This window comes from Cupressus sempervirens, chromosome 1 (genome assembly GCF_028749045.1).
Source record: "Cupressus sempervirens isolate cs-2001-9-10 chromosome 1, ASM2874904v1, whole genome shotgun sequence".
Classification (NCBI taxonomy): domain Eukaryota; kingdom Viridiplantae; phylum Streptophyta; class Pinopsida; order Cupressales; family Cupressaceae; genus Cupressus; species Cupressus sempervirens.
The window spans coordinates 200781203-200801574 of NC_143118.1; the positions used below are offsets into that span (position 1 = coordinate 200781203).

General features: G+C 34.3%; 2 protein-coding genes across 12 annotated transcripts in view; one reads left to right on the plus strand and one right to left on the minus strand.

Annotated features, from left to right (window-relative positions):
• LOC149576818 (Tetrapyrrole (Corrin/Porphyrin) Methylase) overlaps window positions 1-4704 on the plus strand; it is a 272690-nt gene extending 267986 nt beyond the window's left edge. For 3 of the 11 annotated variants that reach the window (XR_016362336.1, XR_016362333.1, XR_016362331.1), the window contains 3 exons: window positions 3488-3624; window positions 3815-4365; window positions 4471-4704. The gene's annotated coding sequence lies outside the window, so the exon portion shown is untranslated. Of the gene's footprint in view, window positions 1-801; window positions 1206-2473; window positions 3625-3814; window positions 4394-4470 lie in introns of those variants that run through there. The other 8 variants (XR_016362326.1, XR_016362339.1, XR_016362340.1 and 5 more) reach the window with 6 other exon arrangements.
• A 9432-nt stretch (window positions 4705-14136) lies between these two features.
• Window positions 14137-17118, minus strand: LOC149576819 (mitotic spindle checkpoint protein MAD2-like). Its single transcript, XM_089820252.1, has 7 exons — window positions 16836-17118; window positions 16694-16709; window positions 16469-16599; window positions 16126-16246; window positions 14925-15028; window positions 14656-14777; window positions 14137-14473 (listed from the first exon to the last, which is right to left on the minus strand). Exons 1-7 carry the CDS (start codon window positions 16906-16908, stop codon window positions 14420-14422), a joined length of 621 nt encoding a protein of 206 aa, XP_089676378.1. The 5' UTR covers window positions 16909-17118; the 3' UTR covers window positions 14137-14419.
• Window positions 17119-20372: the final 3254 nt, after the last annotated feature.

Consider the following 20372-nt stretch of genomic DNA (forward strand, 5'->3'; position numbering starts at 1 on the left):
AGCTCTAGAAGCAAGGGATTCAGCCTGGCCAAGATCCTCCGAGAAACCTCGATCTCTAATCTCCCTTGTGATGACATCAAGATTTTCTTGAGCAAGCCTCTTCATAAAGTGAAGATTCCCAAAGCATTCCCTATTCCATATCTTGAGCTGCCTTTTAACATATTGACGCCTTTTAGAAAATGAGAACATTGCAGTACCATATGCAGGGGCACCATCTTTCCACCAACAAAAAACAAAATCATGAAGAGAGGAGTCACGAAGCCACATCAACTGGAACTTAAAAGGAGGATGCTTCGGAACATAAGCCCCTATAGCGGAAAATTTGATTGGCCAATGATCTGAACCCCTCCAATCAAGGATTTCTGAAGAGATAGTAAGGGTGCCACTAAGCCAGAAGCAAGAAACAAGAAATCTATCCAGGCGTTCTGAGATAGCAGCAACACCAGTCCTGCGATTATTCCAGGTATAGAGGCCATTAGAAGGCTTAACATCAGAGAGATGCAAAAGAGATATGTGTTGCCGAAGAAGAGCAGAAGAAGGCCCCAATCTAGCCAAACCACCATGCTTCTCTTCTAGACTTAAAACTGAATTGAAGTGATTTTAATTTACTTAAGCTACAATTTACATTTTATGTATGTGATGGACTTATCAATTAGGATTCTTGTTTATGTATGCTTTTATTTGATGATGCTATAGTGTTTTTTAGTTATATTCAGTAAAGGGTGCATGAAACAAGTTATAAATTGTTAAAAAATTTAAATTTCAATGGTTTTTAACTTTTTTCACTTTGCCAATTCATAGCGGCAATTCGGGAGATTCACGATTCGAGTAAGCCTTGCCGATTCCGATCTGATTCTGATTTTTGGTTCTTTGATCTAGAACAAGGGTTTTCATCCACGGCCAACCTTCAGCATTCTGACAATACCTGAGTAGAACTGTTCCGATAAAGCATGAGGGTTTCCTTCCTCAGCTCCAGACCGTTGGTTTTCTGGTCCGGCTTTCAAGCACAAACCTCTGAAATCTCTGTACAGAAAACTAACAAATCCTCTATCTTCTGTGTGTTACAAATGAACCCTCAGCCTCCTTATATAGCATCTTTTGAGCACTTTCTGGAAACAATTAATTAAAATCACTTTTTAAATATTTATCCCTATAACTCCTAAAAGTGACTTATTTAAATATAAATTTATTATTTTCACCAAAAATGGAGACATTACATAATGTTGTTTCTTCCAGCTCACTACAACACAGTAAATTAATCAATACTTACAAAGAAACTCACACAATATACCAAGGGGGACAACTTTTTTCACATTTTCTGCAAACATATTTAACAAGACATAAAACCCTAGAAACATAGAAACATTCATGCAAATATGAAGAAAAGGGCAGTTGCACACATTCAAAGTGAGAGAGGGAAAAATACCGGTCTTCATTAATATAGAGACATGGAGCATGCTATACAAAAGAAGAGTTGTATAGCTGCAGAGCTCTTGAGAAGAAAACCAAGGAAGAGGACCCTTAACAAAGAGCATAATGTGCTTTTTTATCCACTTGGAGAGGCATTGAAATGTCAAGACATGTAGGAAAAGCAACCCTAGTCACTATAATACATGAATGGTCCACAAATGTGTACTATGGAAACTCATCAATTGGGAAAGAACAATCTTCTTTACAGTTTGCCAGTTGATCGAATCTGCCCAAGAAATCCACTGCATATTTTGGCATATAAAATTAAGCATTGGTGTTTTTGTTTATCATTTTAGCTTGCACATTGTATGAGATTTAATCAATTTTATATGGTTATCTGATTGGAGACATTACAATGGTTAAAGGTGTGTGTGAAACTACAGAAGCAATGCACAAACATCTTGTTAGAGATAATTTGACAGGCTGTTAATGGTCCAATGCATGCATCTTTCGAACACAACTTAAATCTAAAACCCTGTTTCTGCTTTGTAATTTACATGAAAGTGTATTTGAAAATTTGAAATATTCTCAAAACAGTTTGGTGACTATGCTATATGTAAGTTGACATTGTCTTATAATTTATTCATTCATTCCTATACCCTGATTGCAAATGGTGTTCATGCACCCATAGTACCACTCATAACATAGACAAAACATCAAATGTGATGACAACTTGAGTTTCTACTTTTTACTTTTTCAGTTTTCTCAAGTACAAAAGAAATTTTTGGAACGACAATTCAGTCTTGCCTGTAATCAACATGTTTCTTGTAATATTGAGCAAATTATTGTTCTATATGGCTGTAGGAAAAGTTTTAAAGCCACAGTTTTTGGTCTTTTTCTTTCAATAGGTCTGGATCTTCCGTGCACTATGTTGTATCTGAATACCAAGCTGATTGTGTTGGTGCCAATTTAAAATGATCAATTGTCATTATTTGAATTGAAAATAAGATAGTAACTTAGGGTGATGCATAAATTATATTGGCATTTTTGCTTTGTTCTGTAGGATTGTTAAGACGGATGGGGAGAGATGTCTCTGGGATGGCAGGGATGGGAGGCCATTTTTTAAGGCAACGTCAATTAAAAGATTAGAAAAGTTTAGAAATATAGGAAATTTCAATTATTCATATATAAGGTGTTCATCGTGTACATTATAGAACCATATTAACATGAGAATTGACATATAAATTAGCAAAATTCATTTTTAATGTGCACAAGTATTAAATTAGAAATTACAACAAAGTTACCAGTGGCTATAATTTACAACTACAAAATGACAAAAAAAGTTACAAATAAAAAAAATTTAAGACTCATTAGTGACACCTGCATCAATCACATAAAATTCTTAAATGTTAATGGCAATATTATTCTTTTCTGTCAAAATGCTGACTCCCACTGTTTATAAAGACATTCATTTGAGATTGAATTAGTGATGCCCGCATCAGTAATATAAAATTCTTAAATTTGTTGAAACATTATAATTTTCTCTCAAATTGTTTGACTCCTACTAATTAATTATATGGTTGTTTGTTTGGTACCTAGAATAAAATATAACAATGTTGATAAGTAGGAGATATTTTCCACAACAAGCCAAATTGTGATATTGCTATCAGGGTTCAACTGTGTAGTTTTTTGAGTCAAACTACCAATGTTTCATGAGTAAGTGGTTCACTGAACTACACAGTTGAATCCTGAGAGCAATATTACAACATAACAATGTTGTTAAAAACTAGCTATCTCGTCAATTTCACATGGTTGTCCATTCAAAAGGAAATAGCATAGATCTCTTCAAAACATTGCTAAATCAACATGGGTAAGAGAGGTAGAAACTTTCTATCATTTTGTTGCTGCATTCATTTGGGCTTTGTTACTGGTACCATATTCAAATTTTAGTGCATATTCCCATTGAAATTACTTCAAAATGCAAGGGGAGAAAAAGTCTGACCATTATCATTTATCAGTAAAACAAATGAGATTACTCCTTTTTCTTTGAGTCTTTTTTAAATTGCACTTTTTGCAGCCTGGGCTGTAGCAATTCTCAGTGCAGAGATGGGTGGAAGTACCTGGGGTACACTTCTGCAGAGAACATAATATTTTTGCCTTGTATTAGAAAAATGAACGGATATTTGATTAGAATATCAAATGGCGATTAAAAATGTAAGGGCCTGATTAGTTCTTGCTTTATGCTTAATCACAGAAATAGGAATGATTTTGCTGTTAACTTTTCATGGTTTCTTAAAGAACGTGTTTATAGTAAGTTGTTTGGAAGTTTAAGTAGTCATTGTTGGTTAGAATGTTTAGTTTGAATGTAGACTTGTGCTTTGATATAAGCTTAATTTTTTTGCAGATGAAATGTTCACTAGAAGCCGGTTGGTTGCAGCAATTTGTGTTTTGTGAAGTTTTTTTAATGTTATTGGAGATGTGAAGTCTTTTTAATGTACAGTTGCCTCTAGCAAATAGGGTTGGTCCAATACAAATAAAGAAGATATCAATATATATCATCTTTCAACAGTACAAGGAATTCAAGCAAATAAGATACTATAGTGGCCTTCTTATGACTTGTGAGAATCAAGTGTCTTTTGAACCATTTGATGTGGCTCACTTCCTTGAAACCCCTCGAGGCGATTTATGGAGGTCATTAGATCTTAGATCTGAGTTGTCTTTTATAACAGTAAACTCTAAACTTTAAATTATTAATGCAAAATTGGTTAAATGTTCTGCAACTGTAACCTTATTTTAGTTACCATATTGAGAAAAGAGATGGAAGAGAGTAACATTAAGTCTCTGAGTTAGTGAGACTTTGTTAGATCTGGACCTGTGTTGAACTGCTCTTTTCTTCTTGATTTTGACTGGAAGTGTCATGGTGAGCACAGATGTTCATTGGAATTCTCGAACAAGGTGAGCTTGAGATTATGACATGTAGTAGGTATAGATTTCATTTTGGATGTGCTTCGTGAATTTTCTATACATTTATTTGGTTAATAAGTTTTTTTGTTGTTGCAGACTTCTTATCTCGCCATACTAATGCTAAGGCGATAATTTTTTTCGGGAAGCAATTGATAGTTCAGAAGTTGTTTTGAAGGGCCAACTACTCTCACATATATTAACACTTGTTTTATCATTTGTATTATATAATGATTCTTTGAGAGAATCAGTTGCAATTCTAGCTATGCAAATATTTTGTGTATTTTTCACAGCAAAGAAAATGAAGTATTCTGGAATTCTAGAATCTGGGCATATCTTTTTTGGAAAAAATTGTCCTCCATTGATTTCTTCCGGGCTGTTGGACATATCATCTTCATAAATTCTTTGATATCTAAAAACTAAAACTTAGAAAAATAATAAATGTTATTGTAGATCTTAAAGAAACACTGTATGCTATATTTAAATTGCAGATGCCTTTGAAATGTATAATTAGAATTTAACTAGAAATTTATAAATAGAATATAAATATACTAAAAAAGTTGTTGATTTTTAATAGCTTGAAAGGTCTTTGCATGTTGAGTTTCTTTTTAAAGTGTTGAGTTCTCTATTTAGTATGCATGAGGAAGTTCAAACTTTAAGTTTATGTTCTCCTAATTTTAGCAAGAAGTCATAGCTTGTGTAGTAGGCATAATTTATGCAAGCTTTCTAAATTTGGAAAAAGTAGTCTAAATATAGGAGTGTGCTCTTGAAGTCAAAAACCTAAAAATGGAGCCATACAAGTTATTTACACAAGTTGAGAGTTAGTGTTTGGACGGAGAGATAAGATTGTAAGGCTGAAATTATCCTTTTATAATTGTTGTGGTAATCTTGTAATCTGATGTATGAGTTCTTGCTCTCGGGGTTTCCTATGTATATGTGATATTCATTATTAATTTCTTTATATTTTGCTTGTTGTTGTTAATTAACCCAGAGTACTACTAGTTGTTACAAATCAGATATATGAACAATATTCTTGTTGCTATTCTATGTAACTTGTTGAGCAGTTAATTTGTAGCTAAGTTATAGAAATTAACAAAACTATGCAAAACAGTATTTAAGAAAATATGAAAAGTGTAAATTAGTTTAGTCCAAACTTTTTGTTTTAGAGTGCCAAAAAGATTCAATTTATGTTGATACAACTTCATGTTTTGTGAGCATCTTTAAGTCATATGACACAATTTAGAAAACATAGGGGTTGTATATGTGCCTGCCCTAGGTTCTAACAAAATTACCACATGTCAAATGACTAGATCATTGTTAGAAAGGCATAAACTTTGTTTATCTTTAAGTGATAGCAACACAACAAGGCCTCAAATGTTCAGTCAAAATTTCAAGTTCTTAGATTGAAAATGTGATCCATCTTTTTGTGGTCCACTCGTAAGTTGGGCTACTTCACAATAGTGCCAAGTAATTTTGAGCCATAAATATGCAAAACTAGAATCAATTAGAACTTTCATATTTGCTATGCATGTGTAGTGGACAATTTTTAAGATGTCCTACATATCAAAGTAATTAACAACAAAAAATATCATAATGAATAAATGTAAGGAAATAAGGAGAATGCATTTCAACTACCATGTTTTTGTTAATATATAGCAATAGAAAATGGTGTACTTATGTATTTGATGCATCCTAGTTTTTTTCCAATTTTTTGAGCATACAAATCAAATTCAAATTAGCCACAAATTAGGTATTTCAATTTTATGTGGAAACAACTAGTACATAACATACCTTTTATTTCAACTTAATGTAAACCACGATCAGAAGCAAATTCTAACAAAATAAGTACAACATTTCATACAAGGAAAATAAGTACTTCAATTGTATTATACAACTTACCAATCATGTCTTCTCTAAGGCTTTATGCATTGCAACAATTGATTATGAATATTCTCATGGAGATAATGACAAATTTTTCTTGTACATATTCCCACTCGAGAAATCCACGTGGACCACCAATTTTCATTGAGAGGTTTGACAAGAAATTCATAGCACCATTAACAGTGGAAATTTTTCATAGCTCCAAAAATGCTTTAGAGCAATCAAAGAAATTGGTGTTTATTGCACCAAACCCAAAAATGTGTCACCATACCATATATGGACCCAGTTATTCAAAAGTTTCATTATGTTAATGTTATCTTTATTCTTGAACCTTTGACTATTTTTTATTTTTGGCAGTATCATAATTTTCATTCAACTTCATATGTATATACATTTTAGAGTCATTTTCCAAGGATTTCTTAAACAAGCACCTAACATAAACTTTGCAGAACTTGCAAAGTCCATAGAAGAGACAAACCTTGGATATTCCAACAAAGGCTTAATCCTAGCATGGATCTTTTGTAATTTTTACTTGGTTTATATTCAAATCCTTTTATTGAGGATTTTTCCCCCTAACTCCAAATCTATATAGTTTTATAATACCCATAAGAATTCACAGCGGAAATGCATAAAAGTAACCAATGATTTGTTCATTGGTCTTCAATCCAAAGATCATTTCTAGGAGATTGCCTTATATTCATGCAAGTGTCAAGTGTGTGATAAAATCCTTTTAGTATCCATACATATCTATTACTATTTTCCATCACAACATTCTAAAATTCAAGTTGATAAAATAGGCTTCCTTTGAGTGGCAGCTAAGCAAAACCTTTATCTTAAACTAATTTTGCAGCCACCAAAATGATTCTAACATTATTTTCCAATAATTTAGAGATAGCTCTAAAAACATCCACTTTAAAGAGCAAGCTTTAAAAAATCAAAACAACAATGAAACCCATCTTTATCCTTATTTCCCTAGTCAAATATCATTGGACTCATCAGTCTAATACCAATGGCATCACTCTACCATTCATTCAATTCCTAGATGTCCCTAGTTTCCAAAAGGAATATCAACAATTGGTCAAATTTGATACAATCTTGTTACTTTATTCACAAGTTGCCTTTGAATTGAAGATTAGTATACATGGTATCGAAAAATGAGTTTTTGGAGGTTTTTGTTACCTCATTTACTAGGTTGCTTCAAACTATAGATCAATATTTGTGGCATGGAAAACCTAATTACAAGAGACTACCCAAGATCATTTTTATCCAATTGTACGCAAACAAATCAATGTCCTTCAACATCATATCATATATGTCGCTGCTTAAAATTACTAAGACAAGTTGCTAAAATAGGCTTACTTTGAATTACAGGTCAGCAAAATGTTTAGCTTCAATTTGTTCTACATCCATCGAAACAATATTTTTCTATAGCATGGAGATAAGTTTTGCAAAAACAAATGAAGAGGACGATTGTGCAAGATGAAAATGAAACCCATATGTGTGTGTTTGTGTGTGCACGTGCGCGCATATATACATGTGCACACGCGCACACACACACACACACACACACACACACACACACACACACACGCCCATGTCTCTAGTCAATGTCATATGATCCATAACGCTCATTTCATTACATTTGACCACAATTCTAGATATGATTGGCATAATGGGGAGCCAACTCCTTATTTGTGAAAAAAATCTAATGTTTATTTCATTACATGTGACCACAATTCTGGATTTGATTGACATAATGGGGAGCCAACTCCTTATTTGTAAAAAAAATTCTAATGTGAAATTGGGATGACTAAAATATTATACCTAGATCATGTCATAAGCAAGGAAGGAGTACAAGGACACCAAGATAAGATCGAAGCCATACTTGATTGGCCACTACCTAAAAATATATCAAATTTGAGAGGATTCTATGGACTTTGCAGCTACTACCAAATATTTGTAAAAGGATTTTCTTGCACAGGGGCTTCACTCACATACCTAACAAATAAACCATTTGTATCGGAATGTGATGCTTTAGGAACTAGGATAGGGGTTGTCCTGATGCAAGACAAGTACCCTATTTCCTTTGAAAGTAGGAAATTAAAAGACACTAAAAAACTATATTCTACTTATGATCAGAAAAAGCTAGCTATTATCCATACCCTCACCAAATTCTAGCAATATTAGGTTAGAAATAAGTTCACTATCTCAGCTGAACACAATAGTCTCAAATGCATTTTAAACCAAAAGGACTTTGAATGGAAGACAACAAAAATAGATCATGAAAATACAAGCATATGATTTTGATATAGAGTATATCAAGAGAAAAAGAAACATAGTAACCAACAATATGTTATCAAGGAAACCAATCCTATGCTCACTAACCAAAATCCACAACCCAAAAAGCAGAACCAGACAACATAGCTTCCAGGGCTACAATCATATTGAAGACCTTTGTCTTTGTCTTCCCATCATCACTCGTCGCTTTTAACACAATTTTATGTGCAAGAACTATGTTTTAGTTAAATTATCACAATAATCTAAGAAATAACAAGTTATAAATTCTTTCACCTTCATCTTGAAATCCTAGAAATGCTTATTTTCCCCAAAACTAAACATAATGAAACCCTAAAGGTGAGGCATCCTTCCCTACAAATGAAAGGGGGTGAAGCATCCCATACCTTTCTAGAAAAAATTGCATTAATCTGCTAAAATTGATGAAAGTGCTAAAAATGAGGAAAAGAAAATTCATAATGTCAAACACAAAGAGGAACTGCTCATCATCAATTTCTACCACACACAAGGGGATGGTGATGAAGAGAGAGTGTACGGGTTCTTGGGAAGAAGGTCCTCAATAGCCCTAGGAAAGCTTCTCAGTGGCATGAAAATCCTTTGTGCTTCAATAACACAAGCCCAAAGGAAATCGCAGACACCTGGGGCGATCAACTTAAATATGGGAGTAGTGATTGGATGTCATGGAGCATTGATGTCAAACGAGTAGGCGAGTGAGGATGAGGACACGATGGGAGCTTAGAAAATAGTCCACAAAACTTTCGGATCATTTCTCGGCACCAAATATTTTCTGTGAATTGGATGGGAAAATTGTTCGGTTGACTATCTCGTCCCTCCAACATTCTGACAAAATGACACTGATAAAATGCTCATAGCACAACTCACCACCGCATGATAAATGTTTGACCAAAACTCAAATATGGCCACCATGGTGGAACAGTAAACGAAACAAATGTAATATCTTCCTGATCTAATAGTATATAAAATCCAACAGTGGCAAAAAGAAGGGCTTTTTAAACAAAATGCAACTACTTGTCTCAGCTAGCAAACTATCGAGATGTTCAGAAAACCCTTACCTTTAAATGTCACTGTAAAACTCTTCTTCAAGCCTCCCTCCCATGCACCCACACTTTGTTGCATAAACAAATGAAGTTTCACTTTCTTTCTTTTTTTGTTTATATTCCCGACAACTTCAAAATTTCAACTCCCAACTTAACTTGCATTGAAATTTCAATGTTATCGAGATCATTTTTTAAAATAAATAAATTTGAAAAGCCAAATTGGCTTTCTGTTGAAAATTTAGGTCAAAAATGACCCCCAAATGTACTAGTGAAGACATACTAAAGGTTCTAAACTTGACAATTTGCATCAAGCACAAAACCAACATAAGATATATGCAGACAACAATAGGATCAGATGAAGTTTCAAAACGGGGAAATGGTTTATCTTCATTTGCAACCATGCATACAATCTACACTTAAGAAGAGTGGTGCTGAAAAATAACAACTTTGATTACATGGTCCCTTTGAAATAACTACAAAATTTGGAGAAGTGGCATGTACTCTAAATTTGCCCAAAGAGAGTAAAATTCATAATGTCTTCCTTGTATAGTCCCTCAAAAAGCCCTCGGGAAGTTATGACAAGATCTCTCCTAGCCTCCCTTCTCTTAATGATAGTGGGAAATTGATCCTCTAGTTTGAGGCATTATCAACACCCAAGAAAAGAGGCTAAGGAATTGAGAATATCCTATAAAATGGCAAACCTTTCAGAAGAAGATGCCACTTGGGAGAATGAACGCATTCTCCAACATCCTAACTTGAGGTTGCTTGTGGTCAAGCAAATTTAAGGGGATGCCTTTCATATACCCACCAACAATCAACACACAACAAATGTGCATCCCCGTGGTGTGTAGATTGATTCCATTCTCAATGATGGTTATATCCATCGATAATTGGCATATATTTTAAACATTATGTTTAATTAGCAATCATATACGATTACTAATAATAATCATATTAGTTATGAATTAGTAATAGTAGTTATTGGTAATGAGGATTGGTGTCTTTCCACCATGCCTCTTTGGTACATATTAATGCTAAGTTGATCGGCTTTCCAAATGAAATGTGAAGAATTGATTTTATAATTCATCTCCCTTTGTGGAATCCACTCAATAATAAGAGCATGGATTGTTGTTATCACAACCTATTTAGTGCAAGTGTAACAATTGCAAAATAGAGATGCCACCATTCAAAGAGCATATAATATCAAGACATCAAAGACAATTTTTGTATAGAGTATTTGCATATTTCATGTCAGAGCATCTGAGACAACATACTTCTATCAAACATTTATCATGTTACTTCGAACACACATCATATCAAATATTAGAGACACGATACAACTTAATGTACATATGATTAAATTGTGAAATAAAAAATTGTGTTTTATATATATATAGGATTTCAGTATTGCTTTGAAAATGCCAAGCATACAGCATAGTCATTGATTTAATCATCTTTGCATTATCATTGTAATGTGATAGAATTAAAACTATCAATTTTAGTCTAGTGTGACATTTGGAATTGTTGTTCATATATGCATTCCATCATAATCCGTTGCATTATTCATTGGTGCATTGCCATTATTCTAGCATTTGGAATTACCAATCATACTTTTAATTTATTAACTTGTGTTCATAAGTTTATTCTTGTTGCATTCATAACTCAAATATTTGCACCTTGCATTAAGAGGAATTTGATAATTCACTAAATTCCAAGTAACCAGAAAAAAGGGGACATTATAGAACCTTACACCCTCTTTGGATCCTTTTTGACCTACAAGTGTCCTCAACTAGGCTTAATGTGGAAAATAGTTCCTAAGTACTTGTATTCTTCCACTATCTCCAATGAGCAACCTTCAAATATGAAGTTAATTTGCTTGTTGGATTTTACTTTCATTCTTACCTCTTCACAAAAAAGTTCAAGAGCGTTCAAATGCTCTCTCAAATTATTTGTAGTTTATATAATCAAGATAAGGTTATCTACATATAAAAGTAGCCTTGCTACATAGCCTACAAGAAGAATACCTTCCTTGATAGTCTTGTTTAGCCACATTCTTCAAGTTTATCAATTTATAGGTAAAACAAAATGGGGGAAAGATGGCACCTCTATTTAACTTTAATGTCACCACTAAAACATTCAAACATCCCCTCCTTAGTTTTGATTTTAGTTCTAATTGGATTGTGGTGTAATGCATTTATGCCTTGGAGCTTTAAGCTTGTAAAAAAATCCCAAGTTCCTCCATTTTGCTCCAAATTTTCTTTCCTAAACTCCATGTTAAATGATTTCTTAAAGTCAACAAGGCCAAAAAAGAAAAAGGAAAAAGAAGGTAAACAATATACTTTAAAAGCATGTACTAGAATTCTTGAAGTAAACTAAGTTGATGTATTATATCTGTAGCAATGGTCAACCCCCTATTTGGTAAGCTCTTTGAAAACATGGTGGAACAAAGAATTAGTTGTTGGGTCAAAAAAGAAGAGAAAGGGGCAAATGGTCAAATTGGCTTTAGACCAAAGACTCTACTTTTTACCATTGCATCACACTTAGGCATTTGGTCCAAAAGGTTTGGTAAAAGTAGGGTAGAGAGGGGTTTTGTTGTTTTGTGGATGTTAGGAAAGTTTTTGACACAATATTTAGAAGTAAATATAGGCAAAGGGAGAATTAAGAGTTCTATATAAATATAAGGTGGCTGTCCATAGGCTTTATGAATAGATGTAGGCCAAAATTAGAACTAAAGATGGGCTTTCAAAGAGTTTTAGAAGTGACTTGGCTACCCATGTAATAAAGCTAATGTTATATGTAGATGATCCTGTTGTTCTTGCTAAGACAACTAGAGGGTCTTTAAGATCATCTAAGAGCTCTAGAATCTTTTCTTAGGAAGTGAGAATGCAATTGAGCACCCTGAAAAGAGAAAAAAGGCAGCCCATTGCAAGTTTGTAAATGACTACAAATGTTTGGGGCTAGAATTTCATAACAACCATAGATGGGAAGCCTATACCAAAGAGGATTCAACAGTGGTGGAAAATATTATACATACTTCAAAAATATTGGTCCATGACATGGGAAATGCCCAAAGAGGAATGGGATAACATGGTTTGTCTTATTTGCATGTCTAATTGGGTTGAATCTTAATGGCATTTACATCATAGATCGCACAGCTTCTAATAACATCCAAAGCAAATATATGGATATCCTCAATGTCGAGCCTCTAGATACCTTGTTTGAAGAATATTGGATTGTTCAAATGGCATATTATTTGGTCAAAAAATAAGAGAATTGAAAATTAATCGGTGGGGATGGATTCTTACGATCTTGGGTAGGTGCTCCTTTTGTGCTCTTTGGGCTAAAAGTCTTTGGTCCAATACACTACCCACAAACAACTTGAAAGAAAAAGAGAATATTACATCAAACATTTTAATCCCACATGTGATCACCAAACATTACATAGAGGCATATCTAAAATGGAAAACAAAAATGGTAATTTCCCAATGAGCTCACACTATCTTAGATGTAAAATTAGGAGGTGGAAAACACTCGAAGACGAATGAGATAACATGGCTTGTCTTATTTGCATGTTTGGGCGAGTGGAAACTTAATGGCATTTGCATCATGGATCGCATGGCTTCTTGATGACATCCAAAGCAAATAAGACAAACCATGTTATTCCATTCGTTGAGCCTCTAAATACATTGTTTGTATAAGATTGGATTGTCCAGATTGCAAATTATTTGGTCAAAAGTAAGAGGAGATAAAAACTGATCAACAGGGATGGATGCTTGCGCACTTGGATGCTTCTTTTGTATTCTGGGGCTAAAGGTCTTTGGGCTAATAGATATCATTAAAAACCTCCATTCACTCATTCATTCTAATAATGTTATTTAGGTTATGTTCCTTTTTCAAATTCTCTGCCTCGGGATTCATGCACATGTTAAATGAAAGTGTCACAAAGACACTAGTGAAAGTAATTTCATTGTCTTTTGCTTAGATTACTTCTATATAATATGGAAACTAATAGCCATAACACTTGTGTGTGCACATCTCATTGGTACTGTGAGTCATCCACTTATTTGCAAGTCTCTACCTCGAGATTCCTGCACATGTTATCTATTATGTTACATTACTTACTTGAAAGCAACTCATTGCCTTCTGCTTAGTTTTCATCTGTAATAATATGGAAACTCATAGGTAATGTGAGTCACATCTCATTGATAAATTTGACATAGAGCCTAAAAAAATTCTTTAAAGATACTTTTGATTGTGAAAATCTTAAATAGAGTTGTTTTTTTTATTAAAAGCAAAATTAAGAAAATCGTTAAGAACTAACATAATCATAGTGAAAATTATTGATAAGAAATAGTATAATTTTGTAATAGGAAATTTTGCAGCCTAAAAACAATAGAAATGTTTCAGGTTTTGATAAAATGACTTTAAATAATAGATTTTTATAAAAAAACAGTTGTGAGAATGATTTAGAAACATAAGAACAGTATAATTTGAGTTCTTCAGTTTAAGCCAATAATAAAACTTTCCAAACTTTGAACAGAGGAAAATAGTAAGCCCATTTACAGTGAAACATTAGAAGTTTACAGAGAAGAGGGACCTTTAAAACTTAAAAGATAAATTGTTTGCAATTTGCATGAGTAGGACTTCAACTGTGAAGAAACACAGTATCATCCATCCAATGACTTGAGCCAAAAAAACATATTTCAATATATTATTGCACAAGTGGGAGGAAACAGCGAAGAAACCACCATGCACCGTAACAAAGGAAACCCATTTTTCCTTTGGCGAGGAGGCAAGGTGTATCTGACTATGTATTATTCATCGTCATCCTCTTGTTTGTAAGAAACGAGAGTATCCACTTTATGTATCTGTAACACAAGCAATATATCATAGGGTCAGGTATTTCCGAATTTTTATTACATTATTAATTGAATTACAAAAATATTAAGCCACAAGTCAGTGTCCTTAGTAGTTGCCATAAAAACAAGGATAACAAGAGTGATGTAAAAGAAGAGGTTGTTAACCAAGCAGAAAAAGGGAAGATCAATACCTTTGTGTCAAAAGAATGAAGCTTCACTACTTGGGGATTGTTTATCAACCGTGCATCACTCTCAGCCCAATTGAAAGGAACATTCAAATCATTATCTGTGTAAGCCAGCACATCAAATGTGCCTGAAAATGGAATGATCTCAGTTAGTTGACAAAATTGATAACAACAATGGTATGATCTCGAATTCAATTAATAAGCAAGACAGACACACCAATATTTCTTAAATGGGTACTAGGTAGATTTATAGATCTAATAAGAAGCGTTCTTACAGGGCTCATCGAAACAGGGGAGGTATGTGACACTAGATGTGATCTGGCGCATAATTGCCTGAATTTCTCTCATAATTTCCTTATCGCTTTTCTCTCGAGATCCCCTGCAACCAAAACAAAAATCCAGAACGAAAAAGAAAATATGAGAGTGTGTCTGACAAACAATAGAAGAGATGGACTCATAAATATGACGTGCCCAAGGGTTTTTACAGTTATGGTGCTGTACAACACTTGGATAAGAACACTTTATATTCAAACCTTCTTACCGGAACAAAAAATTTAGCAGTCCTCTGTAAGAAAAGCATCTTGAACAGTTTTCAAAGCAAGAATTTTGTAAACAAATGGGTTGCAAGAAGAGTGGATTTAATCATGGAGGAAACTTCGTAGTTAAGCATGCTTGAGCTGAATAGTACTGGGATGGGTGACCTCCCAAGAAGTCCCGTGCTTCACCTCTGTGAGCATCACCTAGATCCAATGCGTGCTAAGTGTTCCATTCACAATGCATGAAAGCTAGGTTTGTGCAAACTGCTACTCATGAAATATGGGTCGTTGAGTTTGACTCAAAAACTACACAGTTGAATCCTGATTGCAATATCACAATTTAACTTTCTATGGAAAATATCTCCTACTGAGATTTGGGGAGAAGGTGTAGGTCTTATGGAGGCGGCTACTGCTGCTATTTTAACTGTGCTTGCTGGCAATCCCATGAAACCTTATAGATAAACCTGGAGCAGCAATTTTCATTGTAGAAGAGTTTGAGATGAAGCTGGATTGATTTTTTTTACACCTAAATTTCAGAGGAGATAATTAAATTCACATAGGCAATTTTTATCCAAGGCATTTTTATCTTTTCACTGAATATATCTAGAAAATCCTCACCACCGCATTATTAAGTTCTGCAAACAAGAAGTTCCCTACCATTTTCAGCAGCTAATCACATCCTCTGTCCTAAACAACAGCGTTTCTTGAACATCAGTTTCATGATCTATATTTGAAATGGTCTAATATTTGAGATGGCATCCCTCAACAGCTTGGCTCATTAAAACAAACACGTATATTCCTACATTAATGGCTACCTTTCCAGGTCATATGGAACTACTAAACAAAATTAAGCAGTAAAAACCCCCTTCTGTTGGACCCTATCCAATAGCAGCCAACAGCACCCCAAGATTTACTATACAAAATAACCAAACATACATACCCTTTCTCGACAACATCCTTGTCAGTGTGAATAGTGAAATTCCATCTTTCCATAGCCTCTGAAGTGGCAATGCTCATGATAACCAGAACGATTCTCTGTAACTTGCCCTTCTCCAGCCATTCTAATTGTTGAAAGAAAACAAATAAGCTCATTGGAAAAGGAAGGAATTGCAGACAAATAGATCAGAAACATGGGAAGAAACCCCATCATGAAAATATGTTACTATATTAAATTGCTTGCAAATTAACAGATATCCAATGACAACAACCACAAGCAAAGAGAAAACCCTAACAGAAATGGATCTCGACCCATAACAGATTTAGAGGCAGAAAATAAGGATCACCTGCTAGCTGAGAAGTAACGGCAGTCAGGTACTCCTTGACTCTAGTGTCGTTCGTAGTGAGCATTGTAAGACCATACTTCTTCGTTGCCCCAAAACTATCAGATGGGTAGATCCCTCTCTGGTACAGAATACTATAACACCAACAGGAACAAGGGCATTATAATGTATCACTACTTTACTCGTTACTGAAAAGAGGAAAGATGTACAAGGAAAAAGGAAAGGTACCTGTTGGCGGCGTAAGCTGTCCTCCCCAAGAATTGTCAAAAAATACAGGGGACAAGTGAGATTGATCTCTTATTCGAATAAAAGAGGGGAAAAAATTTGATTTTAGTTATGAGAATCATTAAATATTAACAAACAAACTTACAGAAGAACTCGCTAACAATGGCTGCCGATCCTGTAAGCGTGATAACGTCCCTGGAAATCTGGATAGACCCCATTTCTTTTCTTCTTTTTCTCTGCTCTCTCTCTTCTCTGAATAAAATTCACAAATGACGGTAAAAACTGAAATGAGCTGTAGTGTTTATATTCAAATCAGATTTTGCTCAACGGCTATCTTCTCAATATAAAATGAGCGTTGGAGTGGTCTAGATTTTTTAGTACGTTTTTTATTTTTTTCCAAAGAGAGTCGGAGGACATGGAATAAACGTATAGGAATAAATTGCGCTCACTTTTTAAATATGCGATTAAAGAAATATGTTGATTTTGGGGATGCGTATTTTGAGTTTTGTTAGGGTTTTGGATTCTATATTGTTATTCTTAAAAAAATATTGTATACCATCATAGTGCATTTATTTCAAGATCAAAAGGGTTTTTTTATGGATAGATAGATAGATAAATAGATGAGATTTTAATGTTCACAAGGCTGAGAAATAGCCTATGGGACACTATACACACTACACCGACTTTGTTAATTTAGTTCGCTTTTTGTGAATGTTGATGATGAGACCACCAACTTCTCAATGTTCTCTTTGTTGAATAGGTTGTACCATGAGTTGTCGGATAGGATATCCACAAATTTGACCTTGTTGTCCATGTATGTCTCACATTCCAAAATGAAGTGTTGTTCAGTTTCCACCTTCCCGGAATTGCAAAACAAGCAAATTCTCTCTTTCCAAAGTTCTTTTAGTCACTTCCACCGCCTGGTCTTGCATCGAAGTTGATGGGAGTTGGTCCTTAGTTGTGCAATGAATGTCTTAGCTCTCTACGGTATTATGGCCTCTATATACTCCTTTTAGCGGTGATCATGTGGGGTTGAATTTGCTGATGTAGTAAGCCTTTTTTCTACCAAGCCCCTTTCCCCAGTTTCTCTTATGAAATTTCTTCATAACAAAAGAAGCTTTTATTTCTTTATTGTTGGCAGGACAAATGTTGAAATGGATATCCTGTTTGCTCATCCACTTGATGTTTTGTTGCATTCAGGTCCTTTTACGTTTACACAAAGTATCCTCAAAGACCATATTAGGCCATCTAGTTGCCTCCATCTTTTCAAGTTTTTTAAGATAGCTAATAAGGTGAGCCATAGCGTGAGCCTCAATAGATATCACTCCCACTTCACAAAGCATGATATCATAGGGGACCATGCATTTGTGAGGCCTCACCCCGACTCATCATAGCATAAATATTTTATTTACATTTTGATATTCAAGACTTTGATATTTTGACAACAATTCGAGACTTAGATGGACAGTGGATTGTTTTATCTATTGATTTTGATACTTCAGTAGTGTTTTACATTTATGATATACACTAAGAACCTGATATTGTGCATGAAATGATCAAACACATATAGATGCAGTTTTATGACATGATACTACTAGATTATAATGCAATGTGAAATGTTAATTTGACATGCAAATAAATATCATGAGAAGATTTTCTGGAGCTTGATTGTGTCACAATTTTTTAAGTATCAATGTTTCGGATCACACATAGTGATCCATCATCAGGATGAGGAGTGCAAGAGAATAGAGAAAAAATAATAATGTTAATTTGACTTTATTTTTTCTCTATTCTCTTGTACTCCTCATCCTGATGATGGATCACTGTGTGTGATCCGAAATGTTGATGCTTAAAAAATTGTGACACAATCAAGCTCCAGAAAATCTTCTCATGATATGACTAATGGATTGTGGAAATCAGATGACATTAATGCAGATAAATGTTAATTTGATTATGATGATTTATGTATAGAGATAAGTGTTAATTTGATTATGATGATTTATAATATGTAGATAAATGTTAATTTGATTATGATGACTTATGATATGCAGATTTTGATATTTTAACATTTCGAATGAACTATTTGAAATAACTAGGGAAGGAAATTGAATTTGAATTATGAAATTATATGCATTTATGATAGATATATTATATATGACCTCCTTGGACTATTGATGCTCGAGTTTAATGTGCAAGAAGTGGAATGATGGAAATTCTTGGGGGAAACAAGTTCCAAACCTTTGTGAACATAGTTTAACCAAGGTGAATCTTTGGAAGATTCAAAAGCCTCATTGTGAAAGTATTTTTCTTCGTAATTGTGAGTTTGTTTGCATGTGGAAATGTTTAATCATAAAGATGCATTAGGGGCATGTCACGGTGATGCGGAATGTGTTTTTATGTGTCACTTGACACTTGTGGACTTTGTGTGTAATTGACATGTCATTTAGGGTTTTGATCATGGTGGTAATTTACCCTAAAATTAATTACCTTGTTAATGAGTAAGTAAACCCACTTGACAAAGGGTAGGATGAGTCACAATCAAAGGAAATTCGAATTTAGACTTGGCTAGGGTTTTGAGGGGTCATCAAGTGGTCCCAAAGTGTCTTTTAGGTGAAAATAAGTTACCCATATGATAGTATATCAAGTTAGGGACCTAATTTTGACCATGTGAGTGCCTAGACAGCCTAGGGGGTCCCTTTACCCATTCATTCTTCCATCGATTCGAATTTGGAGTTGTCACATGTGTTTTCTCTCATTTTCCCACTAAGTCAAATATATCAAATTTAGAGGAAACAAGTTTGTAAGAGGAAGTGGCTAGGTGTCTTTGCTAAAATAGTTAGTGGGAAGGCCTTATTAGAGAGTCTTGATCAAATTAGTGGGTTGTTCACCCACTCTCTAAGTTTAGAGACAATTAGGGTTTGGAGGGAGATTAAGGGAGCTCTACAACAAATATCATTGCCTTTAGCTTCAACCAAGGTTGGTGATCCAAACCATGTTCATTTTCTTTTCTCTTAGTATTACATAATGAATTTGCAAGTATGGAGATATTGTTATGGGTTCATGCAATGTTGTTGTGCATCTTGTATTGAAGAATTTGGCATTGTGTTGTGATGTTGTAAATGTGTATTGTGTTCTTGTTAATTTCTTGGTTTTCTTTCTTGAATTTTCTTGTTTGCTTTAAATGTTGAATGTGATCATGGGTGTGAAGGATTCACTCACCCTTGGGAGGGAAGAGAAGCCTTGGGTGAAGGGATTAGTTGGGCTCAACATTGTAGTTGAGAAAATTTACCTCATGATGAGGAGTTATTTTTCTTTCATAGAGTGTGGGCTCCATTGAAGCCATATACCTTATTGTTTTGGGAGATACAAGGGGGTTTTGTATGTAAGAAGAAGAAGATTTTTATGATGGCCTTGAGAGGAAAAATGCAATTGCAATATGATGTTTATGTTTGGTTATGGCATCTCCTCTTTGAAGAGTCCACCTTCACCCAATGTGATAATGATTCCAATGGTGAATCAATGTGTAAACCTTGGAAGGGAGTGTTATTTGTTGTCTTGTATGTTCTCATGTATTGTCAAATGTGGTGTGTGTGTATCTTGTTCTTGTTTCCCCTGCTCGATGGGTGGCTTAATAGAAGCCTAGGATGGGAGGTGAACCTCCATGGTTCCTAGTTTGTGTGTA

Excerpts from the sequence above, each read along its gene's own strand:
- LOC149576819 (XM_089820252.1), bottom strand. The coding sequence starts at position 16,908 with ATGGGGTCTATCCAGATTTCCAGGGACGTTATCACGCTTACAGGATCG. Across the intron at positions 15,029-16,125 it reads AAGGATGTTGTCGAGAAAGG|GGGATCTCGAGAGAAAAGCG; the intron begins GTATGTATGTTT and ends TTTTGGTTGCAG. Across the intron at positions 14,778-14,924 it reads CCCCTGTTTCGATGAGCCCT|GCACATTTGATGTGCTGGCT; the intron begins GTAAGAACGCTT and ends TTCCATTTTCAG.